Here is a 19,032-nt window from a genome sequence, read left to right as displayed (position 1 = left end):
CAATTAAATAATTCGTAAAATTAAGTTTAAATAACAATTAATTTAATAAATCGTTTGTCAAATTATTTTTTCTATTAATTAATTTAGTGCATTGTTATAATATTTATTTAGCGGGGAACAAGCTAGGGCGCAGGCTGCCGCAGCGGCAGAAGCAGCAGCGGCTCAACAAGCAGCCATGGCAGCAGTTGAAGCCGAGGCGAAGCAAGAAACCACGGCCGAACCTTCCTCAGGATCGAGCCTCGATCTGTCAGAGTACAGTCACCGCGTGGTTTCCTTCTTGGCCAGAAATTTCTACAATCTGAAATACGTCGCGCTAGTTCTTGCCTTTTGTATCAACTTTATGCTGCTATTCTATAAGGTTTGCAAATCTTGCAATAATTATTCTTACGCAAGCATGAAGTATAAAAAATCCGAGACTACAAATTCACACTTCAGTGTATATAATGCCCCACATTAAATACTGATGTTAAATCCAGGTTACGTCTCTGACTGACGATTCGGACGTCGAGGGTAGCGGGGGAATGTCAGATTTGTTAGCGGACATATCTGGTGAGGGAACATCAGGTTTAGCAGGTAGTGGCATGGAAATAGGCGGTAGCGGTGGTAGCGGTGAAAATGGTTCGGAGGAGGAGGACGACGAAGTTCAGGAGTTTGTAGAGGTGTCCGAGGATTATTATTACATGGCCCACGTTATGAGGCTACTGGCTGCTCTTCATTCTATCGTTTCACTCGCTATGCTGGTTGCGTATTATCATCTAAAGGTATTTAAAATTCAAACAGCATGAGTATACAATATAGTTAATGTTTTCTATTGATAAAATATTTTATAAATTCAGTGAATAAATATAATTATTGTGAGATTAAAAAGAATTACAGAATATTTATATACTCAGGTACCACTGGCTATCTTCAAACGAGAAAAGGAAATTGCACGACGAGTAGAATTCGACGGATTGTACATAGCCGAAACGCCGGAAGAGGATGACATTAAGGCACATTGGGATAAAATGGTGATATCGGCGAAGACCTTCCCCGTAAACTATTGGGACAAGTTCGTCAAAAAGAAGGTCCGACAGAAATACAGCGAGACCTACGATTTCGATTACATCAGTAATTTGCTCGGAATGGAAAAGACTTCTTTCAGCCAGCAGGAAGAAGAAGGATCTGGTTTGATACATTTGTATGTAGATATCGTGATTAGTATCACAAATCTTTTCACGAGAATTCGTAATGTAAGAATAAAAAAACTTTGATACTTTTGCAGCATTGTAACTATCGATTGGCGATATCAAATATGGAAGGCCGGGGTCACCATCACCGACAACGTAAGTTCCTCCGAGCGCATTTTCAACGAGACTGATTCACGTATTATAATTCTTTTTATATGTAAATTATTTAAATATCCATGTGTATAATCATGCCGTTCTATTTCCAGGCATTTTTATACAGCTTATGGTACTTTACGTTTTCAATCCTCGGCAACTACAACAATTTCTTTTTCGCCGCTCATCTGCTGGATGTCGCCGTCGGTTTCAAAACTTTACGAACGATCTTGCAGTCGGTGACACATAACGGCAAGCAGCTGGTCTTAACAGTGATGCTGCTGACAATCGTGGTGTACATCTATACCGTGATAGCTTTCAATTTCTTCAGAAAGTTTTATATACAGGAGGAAGACGACGAAACCGATAAAAAGTGCCATCATATGTTAACGGTATGCTACAAAAATAATCTTTAATTATCTAGTCGTAACATTTCATCCAATGTAGCTTTTACATTTCATTATTCTTATCGATTATTATTCATTATTCATTATTTATTCTCATTATCTTATATTATTCATTGTTCTGACTTCATTATGTTTTATTTCTTTTTTTTCCCAGTGTTTCGTTTTTCACTTGTACAAAGGTGTAAGAGCCGGTGGTGGTATAGGCGACGAGATCGGTGAACCCGACGGCGACGACTACGAGGTTTATCGTATAATGTTCGATATCACGTTCTTCTTCTTCGTAATCGTCATTCTATTGGCTATCATTCAGGGTGAGTATACTTAGTTGAAAGAGAAAGAGAGAGAAAGAGAGAGAAAGTATGATTACGATTGATCCTCAGGTTTGATCATCGACGCGTTTGGTGAACTTCGAGATCAGCTCGAAAACGTGAAGACAAATATGGAGAGCAACTGCTTCATATGCGGTTTAGGAAAGGAATATTTCGATGCGGTGCCGCATGGGTTCGACACGCATGTGCAACAGGAGCATAATCTAGCAAATTATATGTAAATATCGACAAACATTTTTTATTTTCCAATGAAATGCATCGGAATGATGTATTTCATCAATTTTTTATGTTATCAATCTTTATACAATTTTTTCCTTCAACACAGGTTCTTCCTTATGCACTTGATCAACAAACCAGACACCGAATACACGGGTCAGGAGACCTACGTGTGGAATATGTATCAACAAAGGTGTTGGGACTTCTTCCCGGTGGGCGATTGCTTCCGCAAGCAGAACGAGACGGTAGAGGAAGAGGCCAAAAAGAAATAGAATTAATCCTAATTCTAATTAAGGTGATCAATGAAATTGATCTTACTTGACGAAGAGGACTTCTCATCGAATAGCGTCTTCGATAACTCTTAGCGTAAATTTTTGCTCATCGAACGAGAGGTGTCAGCCGCGTCCGTTTAAAATCAAATTCGAAAGTTCTGCGTCTTATCTCATAAACGACGAAGGGAGGATTTTTATCTCGTAAACTTATGTCTCCGTTTTCCACTTGACGATTTATCATTATTCATTATTATGACTAACAGATAGACTTTCTGGCGTGTGAATGTAATGCATTAATTGCGTGTAATGTGAAGATTATACAGAGAAATTTGCGTCCGATGTGTCGTAGATCGGGCAGGACGCATAAAATTGAAAATATTTTTTCAACTTTATAAAAATGACACAGAAACTGTGTCATCAAAACCGGCAGTTTTCTCTTTTAGATAGGCAATCGTCGACATAAAGCTCGATTTTCTTTGATCGGCGGTACGTTACTGTTTAATCGATGGAAATGGCGGAACCAACTGCACAAATTTACATATTCATAGCGTAATCAATATTTGCCTTCTTTTCATACGACGGATGATCTACACTTACGCGTAATTTTATGCAGCGATAACAAGGTTTGAGAACATAGTATAAGTTAAAGATGTTTAAAGTTTATATAATGTGCAAATCTCTTTCAAACTGCTAACGAAAGCAGGAATTTTTTGGACATTGTATATGACTGAGCTCACAATTTATTAAAAAAATGTCAATATATTGTAAATAAAATTCTACAACAGGACTATCTGGTATATAATAAATAAAGACATACTTCTTTATCTCGTTACTCCAGAATCTTTTCTGAACCTTATACATCTGTGTATGTGTATGTGTGTGTTTGCATCAGACATATTTTCAAAATCAACTTGGAATTTAAATGAAGCTTTATCATCGAGAGATATGTAAAAAAAAAAACGAAGAGATATGCAAAAAAATATGTTAAAATTTATAAATATTAATATTATTACAATCTTATTTAATTATTAAATCCATGATTATACGAGAAAAAATCTGAGAGGATATCGATTTCAAAAAGTATCTAAAAATTCATTTTCGTATTTTTAATGGCATATTGGGAAAAAATTTAACAAAAAAAAACATTTATCGTCTTTCCCGATCGATTTCGAGATCGATGACACACCGACCGGAATTCCAGGCGGATTTATAACGTAGTATCGATGCTCATAACGGTATAGTAAAATCTCGTATTTCCCGACGGTGGCACGCACCCCAGGGAAATGCGAGAGGAGCAACAAGAGTAACGGCGTGTCCGTCCGCACCGCGAGAGCGGAAGGAGGTCGCGCAAGCGCCTCGGATCAGTACCCGCTCGCCGGCGAGGAGCCTTCAGGGTGAAAATGCACCATGGCATGGGAGGATCGGCGGGCGAACGTCACGGCGCACAAAATCCGGCGATGCAGGCCAGGAATGGGGTCTGCGACAAAATCGAAAATTACATATCCGAGCTAGGCCGATGGTACGTGAGTAAACGTGAGGGTGGCCCGCCCTAGGCGATTGCAGGAGTCTTTGCGTGTGTTTTCCGCCCTGTGCCGCCCTGCAGTGTCGGTGGGGACGGGCGAAAGGGGGCGAACGACCCAGGGATGAAAGTGGCGGGTGTTTAGCTACGTTTGGCTGCGTAGTGTAGTTTCTCGCGATTGACAAAACGCGACGTGTAACAGTGGTGCAAGTCATGGTGATTTAATTCAGTCGGAGTTTCGAAAGTTAAAGTAATACAAACTGATAACAAATCGATACACGTGATAATACGATACCGGAAATTCGGACGTTAGTATTGGTGTAGTTGCACGGTTTCTACGTGTGTAAAATTCCTTGGAGTCTGTGTGTTGACATTTGCGCATTTTAATAATTTCAATAACTTTTCTTCCGGATTCTTTAACAATTTCAATAATTCTTGGACAATTAATATTACAAATTTGTTAGTGTAAAATACGTTTATCACCTAAGTCGTGTATTTTTTCCCGTGTTTTTTGCACCTTGCGTCGCGTGGTCGGCTCGAAAGCGCGATGTGGTCTGACCAGCGCCGGGCGTTACTACTTAAAGTAGTCCGGCACTAAAAATATAAGACCCTTAATCTATTTAAATTTAAACTGAAAAAATTTCCTATTCGCAGAAAAGCGATTCCTTGTTTTTTACAGATATCTTTTAATAAAATATGTAAATTTTAAATATTGATTTTTATGGCATTAGTTGGCAACACTAATTGATATTAATCAATCTGACACAATTATTAACATTTTTAAGACATTTAAATTTGATCTCACGTATGTTATATTATACATAACTTAAATACATTTATGGTATGTTTGTATATTCTTGAAATCAATTATTTGTTAATGTATCACAAAATAGGGCGGTATGGAGGGCGATAATAATGGGCCAGTTCCTCTCGCTGGTGCTATGCTTTATGACGTTCATAAATCATTACATAAACACCGGTTCCTACAAGCTCTCGCTTCCAACAGGTAACTTATTCGATTAATAAAAAATAAAACAAACAACTTTTTTGCATCTCTTATATAACGTCAGAAGTTAAGCTGATTAAATGATAAAAATTTCAAGCTTAAAACTTTAATTAATTGTCATTTTTTGCGAAACAGGGCAGAATGTCCCGCACTACGTAATGATGTGCTTAGTCTACACGACGTGGATGTCCTGCAGGGGTGTGGGAAACGGCCTAATTTCTGTCATACGGGCCCGTGGCTGGAGGTATTTGTTTTTAGCACTGATCGACGTTGAGGCGTGCACGCTTATTACATCGTCGCATCAATATACCAGCCTTGCCAGTATACAGGTGAATAAATGTGCAAAAATATGTATCTGGATCCAGATCTATTTAATGTGATTACTCTTGTTTCTTTTAAAAATCTTATAACATATTATTGTCTTGAATAATTCTTATTATACACACTTATTGCATTATTCATTATGCTTATTCGTTCCTCAAATTTTTTACGTCGTCCGTCGATGATTTTTAAGCTTCCATGAACAATGCATAAGAACGCTATTTATTTCACATTTGAATCCCATTGAAGCTGACGTTGTTTAATACAATTTCCTACTTAAGCACGTAACTTTTCCCGTCGCATAGCTTGTGAATTTGTATTATCTGGATGAGAGCGTAATAGTACCACCCGTGAATCAATTGTGAATGGCGCGCGGAATGGGCATTGTAGCTTGCACGGCCGTTGCAGAAAAGAGGACGTTGGCTCTTCGACCCAACAATGCTCATTCTCTCGTTGCCCACCAATTCTTAATCAAACGCGTTGCAGGCACGTTATGAATTATCCATTGCCGCGTGCCTTATACATGTTCGGCTTTCAACTCGCTTCTACATTGCTATACATATAAACATTACTAATGTACAAGTTACTATAGAAAGTCGCTATGAAATATTTTAGCTTCTCGATTGCGTGGCGATACCGGTCGCCTTGGTGCTCTCATTTCTTGTACTGGGCGTCAGATACAGAATGGTGCACATCGTCGGCGTGTCCGTTTGCTTGATGGGCGTGGGATGTCTGGTTTGGGCTGGCATAGACGACAATAATGATCCCACGGCTACTGGTAATTATCAGTGAGAAAGAATGCCAATAGGCTGTCACGCGACAGAGCGAGAAGAAAATTTAACGTCGAACATTTTACCAGGAAAAAACCAACTTGTCGGCGATATGCTTTGCCTCGGCGGCGCGGTGTTGTTCTCAATAACAACGGTTCTGCAGGAATTGGCCGTTAAGACGGTCGATATCATCGAATACCTCGGCATGATCGGTTTCTTCGGGACGATATTGAGCTGCATGCAAACGTAAGTGGTAGGCCGTGATGGACATTGAGGTCTCGCATCATAGAAATGTCTTGTGAATAAGTGATGTTTTTGTAACGATCGATTTCATAATAGCGCCGTGCTCCAGAGGTTTCAAATAGAAGCGTTCCACTGGGACAACGTACCAGTAATAACAATCTTGATTCTCTACTGCATCACGCAATTCATGTTCTTCTCTCTGGTGCCGGTAATATTGTTCGAGTCGGGCGCTACCGCTTTGCAATTGGCACTTCTCACTTCGGACTCCTTCAACATATTGGCCGGAATGCTTAATCATCACTACAAGGTACGCCATTGATCCGCGTTACGAGCGTCGTCATTCCCTATACGATCGATTGTATGTCCTCTTTCCACTATTGTTCGTATTAATGATATAAATTAATAATATATCTAATAATATAAATTGCTATTCGATATGCTCAGAAAATTATCAATACATGGAAAAAACAGCCTTGCCAAAGTGTCTAAACGTTTAATTAAATACAGAACTAAAAGTAACTAGCATCTTACATAATTATTTTAATCGCCCAACAAAATTATTTTAGAACTGTATCTGATTAAATGTTTAGATACTCTTCAATAAAATCCGTGTAAAGTAATTTTTCAAAGATTAATTTTTCATATATCATAGAAATAATATAAGTCAGTACTGAGATCTTTTTTCTCTCTGTTCTAGTTTCACGCGTTATACTTCGTTTCGTATACGCTCACAATGACCGGAATATACATTTACGCTATAAAGAGAACACCAATGTCGTCCAACTCACGCAGACAACACATCGAACCACCGATCCCGGATTACAGGTAAAAATAATTTTACATTGGGGGAAAAAACTTAGTTTTGTTTCATATAACAAGATATCAAATCGCTATTTAAAAAAGTTTCAACTAATCAATTTTTGCTAAAGACAATAAACTTTGTTCTCTAGTACTTAATACAATTGCAATCGAATCGACTTTTGAAAGGAATTATTGAGCATAAATTAACGTTATTTTAATTCCAAGACACATGTCCCATCCTGACGTTGGCGAGGTAGAGATGGCTACGAGTTCCGGTATGTCCGGCATGAGCGGCACCCTCGACATGAGGGCATCCACCCTTGGCAGCGAAAGGGAGACAATGGACGCGACAAGCTTACCGCTTAGCGTCAGTTCCGACACGGCCTTCACCTCTTTCTATGGCAGTCAGGCAAATCTAAAGGTAGCATCGAGATCGATGCCGCGTGTCTCGTCCAATTCGTATTTCAATGCGAGTGCCGGCGCACCCTGATATCTGTCGGGAATGAACTTGACGCGAGCGCAGGGTTCACGTGATATTCCGAGGCAGATGGAATCCACGCGCTTGAACGTTTTTTCAAAATCTACCCATTTTCGATAAAGCAATTTCGCGTCACGTTATAAGACTCGACAGTCTCTTGCATCACGGTCATTCTTCGAAATCTGGTAGACTCATTTTGCAAAAATAATCTTGAAGCATGAAGATCGTATGATATGTCATATGACTGACTCATACGGAAGCAATAAAATCAAACGACAAATAAAATTGGTAAATGTACACGTATAAGATTTAAATATCATTATTTGATGGCACAGTGAAAAAGATTTGGTGATAATAATCAAGTATTGGTAAAATAGTTTTAATTAAATATTTAATTAATATAACTAAATATTTAGTAACAGTTAGTAATTATATTAATAATAATCAAACAAAATAAACAATTGATTATAATATTAATTAATAAGTAACATTAAATATTTAATTATGTTTTAATTAGACATTAATTGAAATTATTTTACCAAAACTTAATAGTAACTATCACTTACGCTTGATTATTATTCCCAAACTCCTTTTTTAGTTTGCAATTTTGATTGCTCTATATTGATTGCCCACATAACCCACGAGAAGAGAACTTTTCAAATTTGTGATGATCTATTTGCCTCCGATAGCGAATCTCTCTGTACTTCTTTATCTGTTCTTGGAGATGTAAATGAAATCTGTGACGGTTTCAGGCTGCGAACGGGAACAGTGGTTCTGCCTATAATTAATAAGCGGAAGGAAACGACTGCCTAGAGTAGAATACCGTGCAATTCGTTCGAAATACGAAACTTCTTGACTTCTTGAAACGGGGCCCTTAAAAAGCAAAAGAAAGGATGTTTGTATATCGACACCATAATTACAAGTGTTAGCATACAGTCTAAAGACTTCTTTCAGATATCTGTGTAAATTATTATTACACAGCGTTAACTGTACTTAACTAAACAATAATTGGGCCGTCTTTAAGTTGTAATTCGATGTGATCAGATGTTATTTAATAAATTGACATAATTTATATAATGTGAAAAAATATTACTAAATACAATTAAGTTATATAGTAACCTAGCAGTACTTTTGCAATGCTACAATATATTTTAAATATGTTATAATAATTTTTAACATTATAATTACGTTAATCTTATAGTCTTCGTGCCCGACGAAATAAATTTCACTAGCAAACAACTATTTAATAATTAAAATAATTATATCTCATTATAAGGATTATGTATTTAATTTAATCCTTTTGATATTATATATATAACTAATGATTAATATTTAATATTAATTTTCGCGTATTAAACTAGACAATCGAATTCAAATTAAGGACGGCCATTAAAATCAAAATATATACCGATTTAGATATTAATATTCCTTCTAATCAAAAACATTCCTAGTGCATTGTTTATAAAGATGTGAACTAATTCTGTAAGAACGAAACGTGCCAAATGTTAAAGTCTATCACTTAGACCGTAGAACTAGGAGAATGCGAATGTAAAACATGTACTCGTTTTATGTACATCTTGTACTCATTTTCACTTAAATTTTTTATATTAACACGAATTACCTTCGTGGACGTTTGTTATGACTATTACGATCGATATACTGTAGTATATATACAGAGATATTTATAAGTTATGCTGAGATAAAAAATAAAGGCTGATCGAGATAGAAGAGATCTTTACAATTTGATGAACTCGATCGACCTAATTGGTATAGTCAATGTAAGACGGCACACTACGTAATTATCCAACGCTATTCTATACTTTTATTGCAATAGTACGATTTGAAATGAACAAACATCACCAATATGGATTACATTTATTTGCATTCCGCTATTGCGCACATGATGTCAAAAGTAGTAAATAATAGCGACTAAATCTGTGTGACTTATATTCTCGCCAACGAACTTTTTTGTTAAAATAACTAATTACAATTGAATCAGAGAAAATTCACAGAATGACGAAAAAAATCTGAACTCTGATCTTGTTGTTACATCATGCTAATTCATATTATTATACATTCAATAAATTAATCTTATGTAATTAACGTTGAAAATATCAGGAGATAAAGTAATAATTTAGTAAAAACTATCCCCTCCCCACTTTGATTTAAAATTCTAGAATTTCTTAAAATCGTAATTTTTTTTAGTTCCGTGTTCTTTTTCAGCTATTTTTAAAATTACGTCCTATAATGTAATGCCACGTATTTGGCTTCGATTTTGGCATAAGGATTGACTTATTTGGATGAATTTATCTACATTTGTTATTTACAAAAGTTTATTCTTTAAATGTGATAATAAATTGTCACAGAAATCATTATTTAATTAATCAATAAATATGGTATAAAAGTTATTGAATATTATCTCACTTTTTCACTATAATAGCCAGTATTGGCATTTTAATCATGATATAATAATTAAAAACAGATTGAAACTCTTACTAAAAAGAAAAAATTCTACTTCGTACGAAAGTGTGTAGTTATTAGAAAACTTGGCGTTAAAAAAAATAAGACACAAGAAAATTTCTTTTCAATAATTTGTACAAGATTAATCAATAAATATGGTATGAAAGTTATTGAGTATTATCTTACTTTTTCACTATAATAGCCAGTATTAACATTTCAATCATAATACAATAATCAAAAACAAATTCTTACTGAAAAGAATATTCTCCTACTTCATACAAAGTAGGTAGTTATTAGAAAACTTGGCGTTAGAAAAAGTAAGACACAAGAAAATTTCTTTTCAATGATTTGTACAAGATTAATCAATAAATATGGCATGAAGGTTATTGAATATTATCTTACCTTTTCACTACAATAGCCAGTATTGGCATTTCAATCATAATATAATAATCAAATTATTAAATAAAAATAAATTCTTACTGAAAAGATTCTTCTTCATATAAAAATGTGTATTTAGAAAACTTGGTGTTAAAAAAATAAAACACGAGAGAATTTGTTTTCAATGATTTGTACAAGATTAAGATTTAAATTATTATTTGAATATACCTTAGACCTTGTAACTGTGAGCAGTACCGGATCCATAAGTGCGATCCCACTCAATGTAAATATTCAGATCCGACTGAGACACGCTGGGCCGCACGTTGATCAACGCCTGCTCGAAATCGCGATTCGTTATGTGCCTCACCTCATCCATTCTTATATCTTCAAGTTGACTGAAGGGAATACTTCGGATTGGCTCCATACTCGCTTCCTTGCAAAGGTTCGTCATGTCAGCGCCGGAATATCCTGCCGATTTCTCCGCGATCTTCGTGATATCCTCCTCGTTGAGATCGTGATGCACCGACTTCAATAGATTATTTATTATTTGCTTACGCGCTTCGAGCTCTGGCAGTGGAACGTACAATCTTTTTACGAGACGCCTCCTTGCAGCCTCATCCAGCTCTTGAGGTCGATTAGTCGCGCCGACGATTAGAATGCGATCGTCCTCGGACGTCGCCGCGCCATCCAGCTGCACAAGAAACTCCGTCTTCAGTCTCCTGGACGACTCGTGTTCCGTCTCCGAACGCTGCGTCAGCAGCGAGTCGATCTCGTCGATGAAAACAACGGATGGCTGATAGACCTTGGCCACCGCAAACAATGCACGAACCATCTTTTCACCGTCGCCAATCCACTTGGAAGTCAGAGAACTCGCTGAAATGGAGAAAAATGTGGACTTGCTCTGCGAGGCTATGCACTTGCCGATGAGAGTCTTTCCCGTGCCGGGCGGGCCAAAGAGTAAAATCCCCTTGGGCGGACGGCGGAGACCCGTGAAAATGTCCGGTCTCAGCATCGGGAACACTACCACCTCTTTGACGATCTTCTTGATGTACTCGAGCCCTGCAATGTCGTCCCACGTTAATGTTTTACCCGAGTCCATGATCTCGTTCTTTATCAGCTCGACCATGTTCGGGTCGATGTTCCTCAGTCTTTCATCTTCCACCTCTTCGTTCACTTTGCCTTGCTGGAGGGTACTATAACATTGCGCCGATTCCTCTTTATCGCGTTTGAACGGACAGACGAATTGAGAATTGACCGCACTTTTGCCGCCCAAAGTTTTCTTCGGAGCCGACTTATTTCTCTTCATCTCCTGGATGTACAATTCGTCCCTTGCGCTTCTAAACGAATCAACAGGAATCTTCGGTATCTTGGCGTCTTCGCTACTAGACTGTGGAGGAGGAGCAGCTGGTTTTAATTGTGGTGCATGCGAATTTACCGGTCTGTATGAGTGTCTACCATTCATGTCGTTATTGCTGGGTTTAAGAGGCATTTTTTGTACAAATTTGTTTAAATTTGGATAAGAATTTGATTGTACTTTAAGTGGATTTGGTTTGACGTAACTTGCATGCTTTCTAAAACTATCATTTTTAGAAGTATTCGCAAAAAATGCAGATACCTGCGAGTCGCTGTTATTAGACCCTGACAAAAGTTCTTGACTTAAATTTGGACTAGAAGCTACTTGTAGCTGTGTAGAAATTTTTCTATTTTTTTCTGGCATATCAGTCTTCTTTGAACTGTTCATTATTTTCTCTATATCCCTGTCGCTGTAAGATCTTCCTTTGCAAGGTAGAGTATTGAGCTTCTGACAAGCCAAAGGCTTTATAAAGTTCAGTGTGGTATCTTCATCTTTCAGCCCAGACTTCCATTTCAGTGGATCAACTTTTTTTACATCTTGCAACTGAGATTTAATCTGCTTCCAGTAATTGTTCACTCCATTCTTGTCCTTTATTAGGGCATGATAGTCCTCAAGACTTCTTTGAAACAACACCGCTGCCGTGTCATCCGAATCACTGCACGATATATTTCACAAGTAAATAAAAATATCCTGTTAAATTTAATGCAATAATACAACTATCAGTGCATAGGGTCACTGTACCAGCCAATTAACAAATAAAAAATTGAATCAATGAAAACAAATAAAAACAATGTAACATAATTACATTTTCAAATAAAAAGTGATCAAGTCTGTATGAAAATTGGATTTATCAATTAAATCACTCATCATTCTCATTATTTCAATTTGTTCTCTTTTTGAGCAAGATTGGTGAAGTGAAGTACTATGTATGCATTTTACTTACAATAATTTTGTTGTCATGTACTTCATAGCGAGAGATCTACGTTCAATGTCCGCGACATCGAAGCAGTCTTTGTCTTTCTTGGAAAATTTCAGGATATGATAGGCGGCCAAAATATTATTTCTCTCCTCCTTCGAATCTTGTAAAACATGTCGAGTGGCAGAATTTGTATCCCCGTTCATAACTAATAGTCACGTCAACTCAAGATATACAGTGAAACATCTAATGGCATAGTTTCAGAGTATTATCCCGATTTAAACACTATTACGTTTCGACAAATTCGTTTGGCGCTAAGAATGAATATAACTGACTCTACACGTGACAATAATGACAACTTTACAAGTTTACACCTGTTGCGACATGAAATGTCGCTTGCATTGAGAACACACCAGGCTTTAGGGCGCACTCTGTGACGTGTCATGTGATTAAAGTCGCCGCTGCAATTGGCTATCAAATAGTGACTGCAATGATTGGCAAGAAATACTCTTTCTACGCATGTGCGGGGGACGCAATAGCAGTGCAGTATCAAACGCTAGTGAAAAGGTACGCCAGTATAATTACTCGTAAAACATTTTTAAAAGCTGAGAATATGTAAGCAGAGAGGAACCTAAGAGAGCGGTCATAGCGTCGTTTTAGGTGTTCATATTTTAAATCTGTTTTATGCAAATGTGCATAATTGTGTTCTATAAATGTGCAGTACCACATATACATGATATAAATTTAAATAATTGATTTGATAAAAATTCACTCACCGATCGCTGCTCCTGCTGCTGATACTGCTGCTGCTACTGCTACATTCCTTTCCGGTTTTGATTCTGAAAATGTGATAAATATTATTCCTAAACTTAAACACAAAAGCAGGTAAAGAAATCTATCACTTCAAAAAATAATATTTTAATACCGAGTCGCTCGATCCATGGATGTCGTTTTCTGCTGACATCATCCTGCTATTCTCGAACCGCACATTAATAACGATCGCCCGATACTTTATTCGGCACTCCCGATATTACAGATAATATATCACACACACGAGTGAAACGTAAACCGCGCGCGAGAATTTCACTTGGCGCGACCGTTACATTAAAAAAAATACGTGAATGCGTACCCTCCTCGAGCGAATACGCGCACACGAAAACTTTGCCCGGAACGAAAATCAACATGGCCGAATGTTCAAAGCGGTCGAATGAAAATTACGCGCCGAGATACAACGGGGGCAAATTCGTTTCGAGAATTTCGTATGCTCGCACGACGACTAGCACTTCATTTAATTGGCAACACTCGCGATTCTACCGAACGTATCCCCTTCGAGCAAGCACTTTGCTCGAACGCGCACGCGAACACTTCACTCGAAACCGAAGGCAAACGATGCCGCGCTTTACACACGAATACCTCTGCTACGTACGATCGTGAGATGGCTCGCGTATCGTTTGCTAGCACGACGACTCTCAATACAACACCGCGCGTACCTGCGCACAATGAATTCTGAAGACGCGAACACGCACAGAGTCAACAGAACGTTCGATGCGTCCGACCGGCGCTGGAGCGCGGAGCAACATGGCGGCGGCAGCGGCGTACGTGACTCGGCGACTCGGCGCTACTCGGCGCAGGCGCGGCGAGTCAACCGCCTAACAACGCCGAGTGGCGCCGACTAGCGCCGAGTACCGCCGCGTCTGCCTGCCAGTAGTTACGTACGCCATGTTGCTCCGCGCTCTAGCTCCGGTCGGACGTTCCGTCGACTCCGTGCGTGTCTCGCGTATTCAGAATTCATTGTGCGCAGGTACGGTGTTGTGTTGAAAGTGTCGTCGCGCTAATAGACGACCCGCGAGCCATGTGAGATCGTAGCAGAGGTCGTATATCATTCATGTGCAAATCGCGGCACCGTGCCTTTGCCTTCGATTTCGAGTGAAGTATTTGCTCGAAGGATACGTTCGGTAGAATATCGCGAGTGCCAATAAGTGAAGTGCTACTAGTCGTCGACGATGCGTCGTATGCGAGCATACGAAATTCTCACGCGAAAATTAGACGAGTCCTTTTCACGTATTTTTTCAAATGTAACGGTCGCGCCAAGTGAAATTCTCGCGCGCGGTTTACGTTTTACTTGTGTGTGATATATATTATTCGTAATATCGGGAGTGCCGAATAAAGTATCGGGCGGTCGTTATTAATGTGCGGTTCGAGAATATAGCAGGATAATGTCAGCAGAAAGCAGCGTCCATGGAGCAACTCGATATTCCGGAGAAAGAATAATGTAGCAGTAGTAGCAGCAGCAGCAGCAGCAACAGGAGCAGCGCCAGCACTCGGTGAGTGAATTTTTATGAAATCAATTAATTGAATTTATACCGTGTATATGTGGTATTGCACATTTATAGAATACGATTATGCACATTTGCATAAAACAGATTTAAAATATGAGTGCATATAATTGTAAAATTTACGGGTATAGCATGAAACAGAACCAAATAAACGGGGACATAGCATAGAAGAGACCCAAAAAGTCATGCACATTACCTACGGGATTCATAGATATTTGACTACATAGTGCACATTTTGTGGCGCTGATGGATGAAAACACTTAACAAAACGACGCGATGACCGCTCTCAGGTCCTTCTGATGTAAGATACACACACATATGTATATGCATACTCCATACATATATATAGATATATTATTTTTAAAAACGTGATATTATATTTTAGTTTGTAGTGTCAAGATATTTACGGCCATGTCACATATATGCAGATGTTGTTTCGCAAGATAATCGCGACGATCGCGACGACGAGCAGCTCGAAAGGATCGTTGGAATTTACTAACGAAGTACCAAATTCAGTTATGATAATTGAATTAATATTTTCACGTATGTGACACTTAAATTATAGCGTTTGCAAAGCAAATCTGAGACGTTGGAGTGCTCTCTTACTTCACTCTATCTTTTGTTCAATTTCAGTAAATAACAAAGACAGTATGTGTCAACAAAGTCTTCAGACGTTTCAGATTTGTTTTGCCGAACGCACCCACTAAATACTTGAGAAATTCTTGAAGGATTAATTTTAAAGATCAGTTTTATTAAGAATTCTTAAAGTTCTCGGACGATTTGAAATATGCAATCGTTTACTAAAATATTCAATGTTCTAGCTATTTATTGCAAAAATAACATTTTTGCCACGTAATGTCTTAATTATCTATTACACGCATGCAAAACTTTCAAAGGCTACAACTGAGTAAATTTCGGATTTGTTTTATTATAACATAGAATAACAATTATTTTTATACGTACACTGAAAAAAAAGTAATATGTTCAATAAGATATGTTATTGCGGGCTGCCAATTACAGATATACTTAATAAAATAATAAAATGCTATTGCAGTATCAACATTGTACTTGCATTAATAGAGCAAATATTATTGGATTGAGTATTTTAAGTAGTTGGCAGCTCGCAATCACATATGTTATTGGCTATATTACATTTTTTTCTGTGTATATACTATAATTTTTAAAATATGGTATTTTAAATATCCTGAGATGGTAATATCTCTCTCTCTCTCTCTCTCTCTCTCTCTCTCTCTCTCTCTTTCTCTCTCTTTCCTTCAATTGAAATACTTGTTATCTAAGACATCTTTAGATATCTGAATATTTCAAAATGTTGCATAAGATTGAAAAATAATAAAATTTAAGGTATGAATTAAAGGTATGAATTTTATTAAACTTTTAAAATTAAATTAAATTAATGCATAAGTTAATTTATAAAATAGAGAATAAACCATTGTAACAATCAAAACAAGTTAGATTCATACATCAAGTCACTATTATGTCTTGTCATATCCAGAGATTTTCTGTATTTATTTTAAGTTTCAAAAAGATCTTTTAGAAAACTAAAAAATTATAATGCTATTTATGTAAAAAATAATTACATCAAATATTTTAATGATGTGCACCAGCTCATATCTCGTTCGTTTATGCTTCATTTTACAGTTAAATTAATTTAGATTAATTTGATTTAACTTTGAAAGTTTAATACTACTATGATTCATATCTTTGGCAAAATTTATTTCATTATTATGTAATACAAGAAAGTTTGTTTGAATACTAAAAGTTTAAAGAAATTAAAGTAAAAAGGAAATGTTTACTCCTCTTTTCTTCTTATATAAACAAGCACAATTATATAAATTACAATTATACAAAAACAGCTATTATAATTATGCTTTTCTTTGCTTTTAATTATTTTTCATTAATTTGTTAAGTTTCTGAATTTTTTTCACGTTATGAAAGTTAACATCATTTCCGCGTCTAATCTTGTAACAATAATAGATACATAATGCCATTCAACTTGTACAGTTATCTCTTCATAACAACATCTATAAATTCATATAGTGTAGGCAACGCAGTTATCAGAATAGCACATCCGCGGCGCGTACCAGTTTCGAAACATTTAATTATTAGCTGTATAAACTTTGTAACACGTTTATGCTGTTTATACCTATTTACCAGCAAAGCCATATTAACTGCGATAAATCTGGTTCGCACCTTCAATGGATTTTACTTACATGTGACAGCGAAATGTCAAAAGTGAGGCAGTCGAGTAGTATATTGAAAAATAATTTGTACTTATAATAGCTATCAAACGTTGAGTAAAGTAATTAAATTTTTTATTTTTTTACAAACTTTTTTGCATTGCAAACAAAAATTGTTTTATTAATATAATTAAATGATGTTCAAACAAAACAGTAGGAAAACATACTCAAAACTGTTGAAAGTAAAATCTCGGTAAACAATTTTATATATAAATGTATGTAAAATATGTGTGTGTGTGTGGAAATAAATTATATGTATTCGTGATTTATTGATCACAATACATGCACTTATTTTCAAATCATCTATAATTCGCAAAAGCGTATGAAGATTCGCAAATTCCAATTTATATATGTTCTTACATGAAAAATTTTTTATCGAAACGATACAAGATAATCACAAGAAATAAAAGTAAAATATAAATAGAAGTAAAATATTTTTTATTTTATACATATTATATATCGCTTTTTTCCACATAATAACACAATACATCACATAGAATTTTATAAAATTTTTTTCTATATTTGTTTATTTATTGTTTTGCAGTGTTTGAGTTGAAACTAAAAGCTGTCAGCTGGTAGTGTTTAGCTGTCTTAGACTGAATTCAATGAATGGTCGCACAACAGTTCGCCTTATTATATATCGTGATGATGACAGGAATGATCGCCGCGGAAACCGCTACATGGTGAGTACATAGTTGCATTATTCCATTAAGGTTACACTCGATTGCCGCCGTGATCACACTTGCATTCGAAGCCATAAGACAGTCATACATATATACGTGCCTCAAGCTCTATACTTACAAATTATTATTAATTTGTAATTAATTTTTGACAAAATCACCGTTTGTTTTTATTATATATAACTTTAATCTCGATTTAATTGACCTTTATTTTTGTCTAGTTTTAAAAATTACAAATAAAAGGAGCAAGTTAAATCGAGATCAAGTTAATCTACATTGGTAGAAATGGACATGGAGCCGCGAAAATTTTTATTTCGATTGATGAAAATTGTTTTTTGAATCGGCTGAGGAAGACGCTTGTTAAAATTCAAAACTTTAAGACGTCCTATAAAAAAATAACATGTAGCCTGAAAACACCAGCGATGCAATTACGACAAACAAAGTTTCATGCATAAGAGCATTAAGCGCATTCTGTACGAAACGTGCTTGTCGCGTTATGTAAAGAGATAACATATTTTTTTTATCGAAGCTCTGTGACGTTTGTAAAAATTTATCTATAAGAAAATGTTATGATTTGATAGACAGTTTAATGAAACGTTAAAAGTCCTGAATTATAAAAAAATTCTCGATAGAGAAGAAGAAAGAAATGAGAATTATTATACTCTCTAATTATGTATCTTTCAATTATATTTTATATTTAAATTTTTTTCTATTTCTCATTTTCCGAGAAACTTTTACTCAAGGAAATAATGATACGGATAACTTCTTTTATATTTTATGTCGTTTAATTAATTTTAATTAATTTACCAAAATTAATTCTTAAATATTGTTATTATTAATTATATTAATATTACTACAGGCCTCTCAATACATTTGTTTCCATTCGAAAAGTAAGGAGATAAGTATACGAACGATACAAAATTTATCACACATTTATTTCATACGTGTTTATAGTGATACCTTTTA

General features: G+C 36.2%; 4 protein-coding genes across 21 annotated transcripts in view; 3 read left to right on the top strand and 1 right to left on the bottom strand.

Annotated features, from left to right (window-relative positions):
* LOC105833294 (ryanodine receptor) overlaps window positions 1–3,375 on the top strand; it is a 41,059-nt gene extending 37,684 nt beyond the window's left edge. For all 13 annotated transcript variants that reach the window (XM_036291486.1, XM_036291489.1, XM_036291487.1 and 10 more), the window contains 8 exons: window positions 112–358; window positions 477–761; window positions 894–1,180; window positions 1,265–1,325; window positions 1,436–1,714; window positions 1,884–2,040; window positions 2,110–2,275; window positions 2,384–3,375. In XM_036291486.1, the coding sequence (XP_036147379.1) occupies window positions 112–358; window positions 477–761; window positions 894–1,180; window positions 1,265–1,325; window positions 1,436–1,714; window positions 1,884–2,040; window positions 2,110–2,275; window positions 2,384–2,546 (1,645 nt within the window). In that variant the 3' untranslated portion in view covers window positions 2,547–3,375. The remainder of the gene's footprint in view (window positions 1–111; window positions 359–476; window positions 762–893; window positions 1,181–1,264; window positions 1,326–1,435; window positions 1,715–1,883; window positions 2,041–2,109; window positions 2,276–2,383) is intronic.
* The window catches only part of LOC105833297 (fidgetin-like protein 1), a 45,776-nt gene extending 32,256 nt beyond the window's left edge, over window positions 1–13,520 (bottom strand). The window contains exons 1-3 of one of the 3 annotated variants that reach the window (XM_028190142.2): window positions 12,820–13,520; window positions 12,138–12,531; window positions 10,004–11,909 (exon numbers count right to left, since the gene is read on the bottom strand). In XM_028190142.2, coding sequence (XP_028045943.1) covers window positions 10,752–11,909; window positions 12,138–12,531; window positions 12,820–12,998 — 1,731 coding nt within the window. In that variant the 5' untranslated portion in view covers window positions 12,999–13,520 and the 3' untranslated portion in view covers window positions 10,004–10,751. Of the gene's footprint in view, window positions 1–10,003; window positions 12,532–12,819 lie in introns of those variants that run through there. The other 2 variants (XM_012674935.3, XM_012674936.3) reach the window with 2 other exon arrangements.
* Window positions 3,512–9,796, top strand: LOC105833298 (solute carrier family 35 member F2). Of its 3 annotated transcripts, XM_012674939.3 has the most exons (9): window positions 3,512–4,065; window positions 4,959–5,071; window positions 5,207–5,400; window positions 6,008–6,170; window positions 6,252–6,408; window positions 6,502–6,712; window positions 7,103–7,230; window positions 7,432–7,627; window positions 8,437–9,796. In XM_012674939.3, the coding sequence occupies exons 1-9, from the start codon at window positions 3,947–3,949 to the stop codon at window positions 8,470–8,472; spliced, it is 1,317 nt and encodes a 438-aa protein (XP_012530393.1). In that variant the 5' UTR covers window positions 3,512–3,946; the 3' UTR covers window positions 8,473–9,796. The 3 variants fall into 3 exon arrangements, with proteins under 3 accessions (XP_012530393.1, XP_012530392.1, XP_012530394.1); XM_012674938.3 differs by having other exon boundaries at window positions 7,432–9,796; XM_012674940.3 differs by lacking the exon at window positions 3,512–4,065 and adding an exon at window positions 4,072–4,373 and having other exon boundaries at window positions 7,432–9,796.
* A 2,026-nt stretch (window positions 13,521–15,546) lies between the features above and the next one.
* The window catches only part of LOC105829458 (centrosomal protein of 97 kDa), a 63,118-nt gene continuing 59,632 nt past the window's right edge, over window positions 15,547–19,032 (top strand). The window contains exons 1-2 of one of the 2 annotated variants that reach the window (XM_036291594.1): window positions 15,547–15,671; window positions 17,931–18,069. The gene's annotated coding sequence lies outside the window, so the exon portion shown is untranslated. Of the gene's footprint in view, window positions 15,672–17,929; window positions 18,070–19,032 lie in introns of those variants that run through there. The other variant, XM_036291595.1, reaches the window with a different exon arrangement.

Source organism: Monomorium pharaonis, chromosome 8 (assembly GCF_013373865.1).
Source record: "Monomorium pharaonis isolate MP-MQ-018 chromosome 8, ASM1337386v2, whole genome shotgun sequence".
Classification (NCBI taxonomy): Eukaryota; Metazoa; Arthropoda; class Insecta; order Hymenoptera; family Formicidae; genus Monomorium; species Monomorium pharaonis.
Note: the sequence above shows the minus strand (reverse complement) of the source record. Positions and strands in the feature narration are given on the sequence as shown.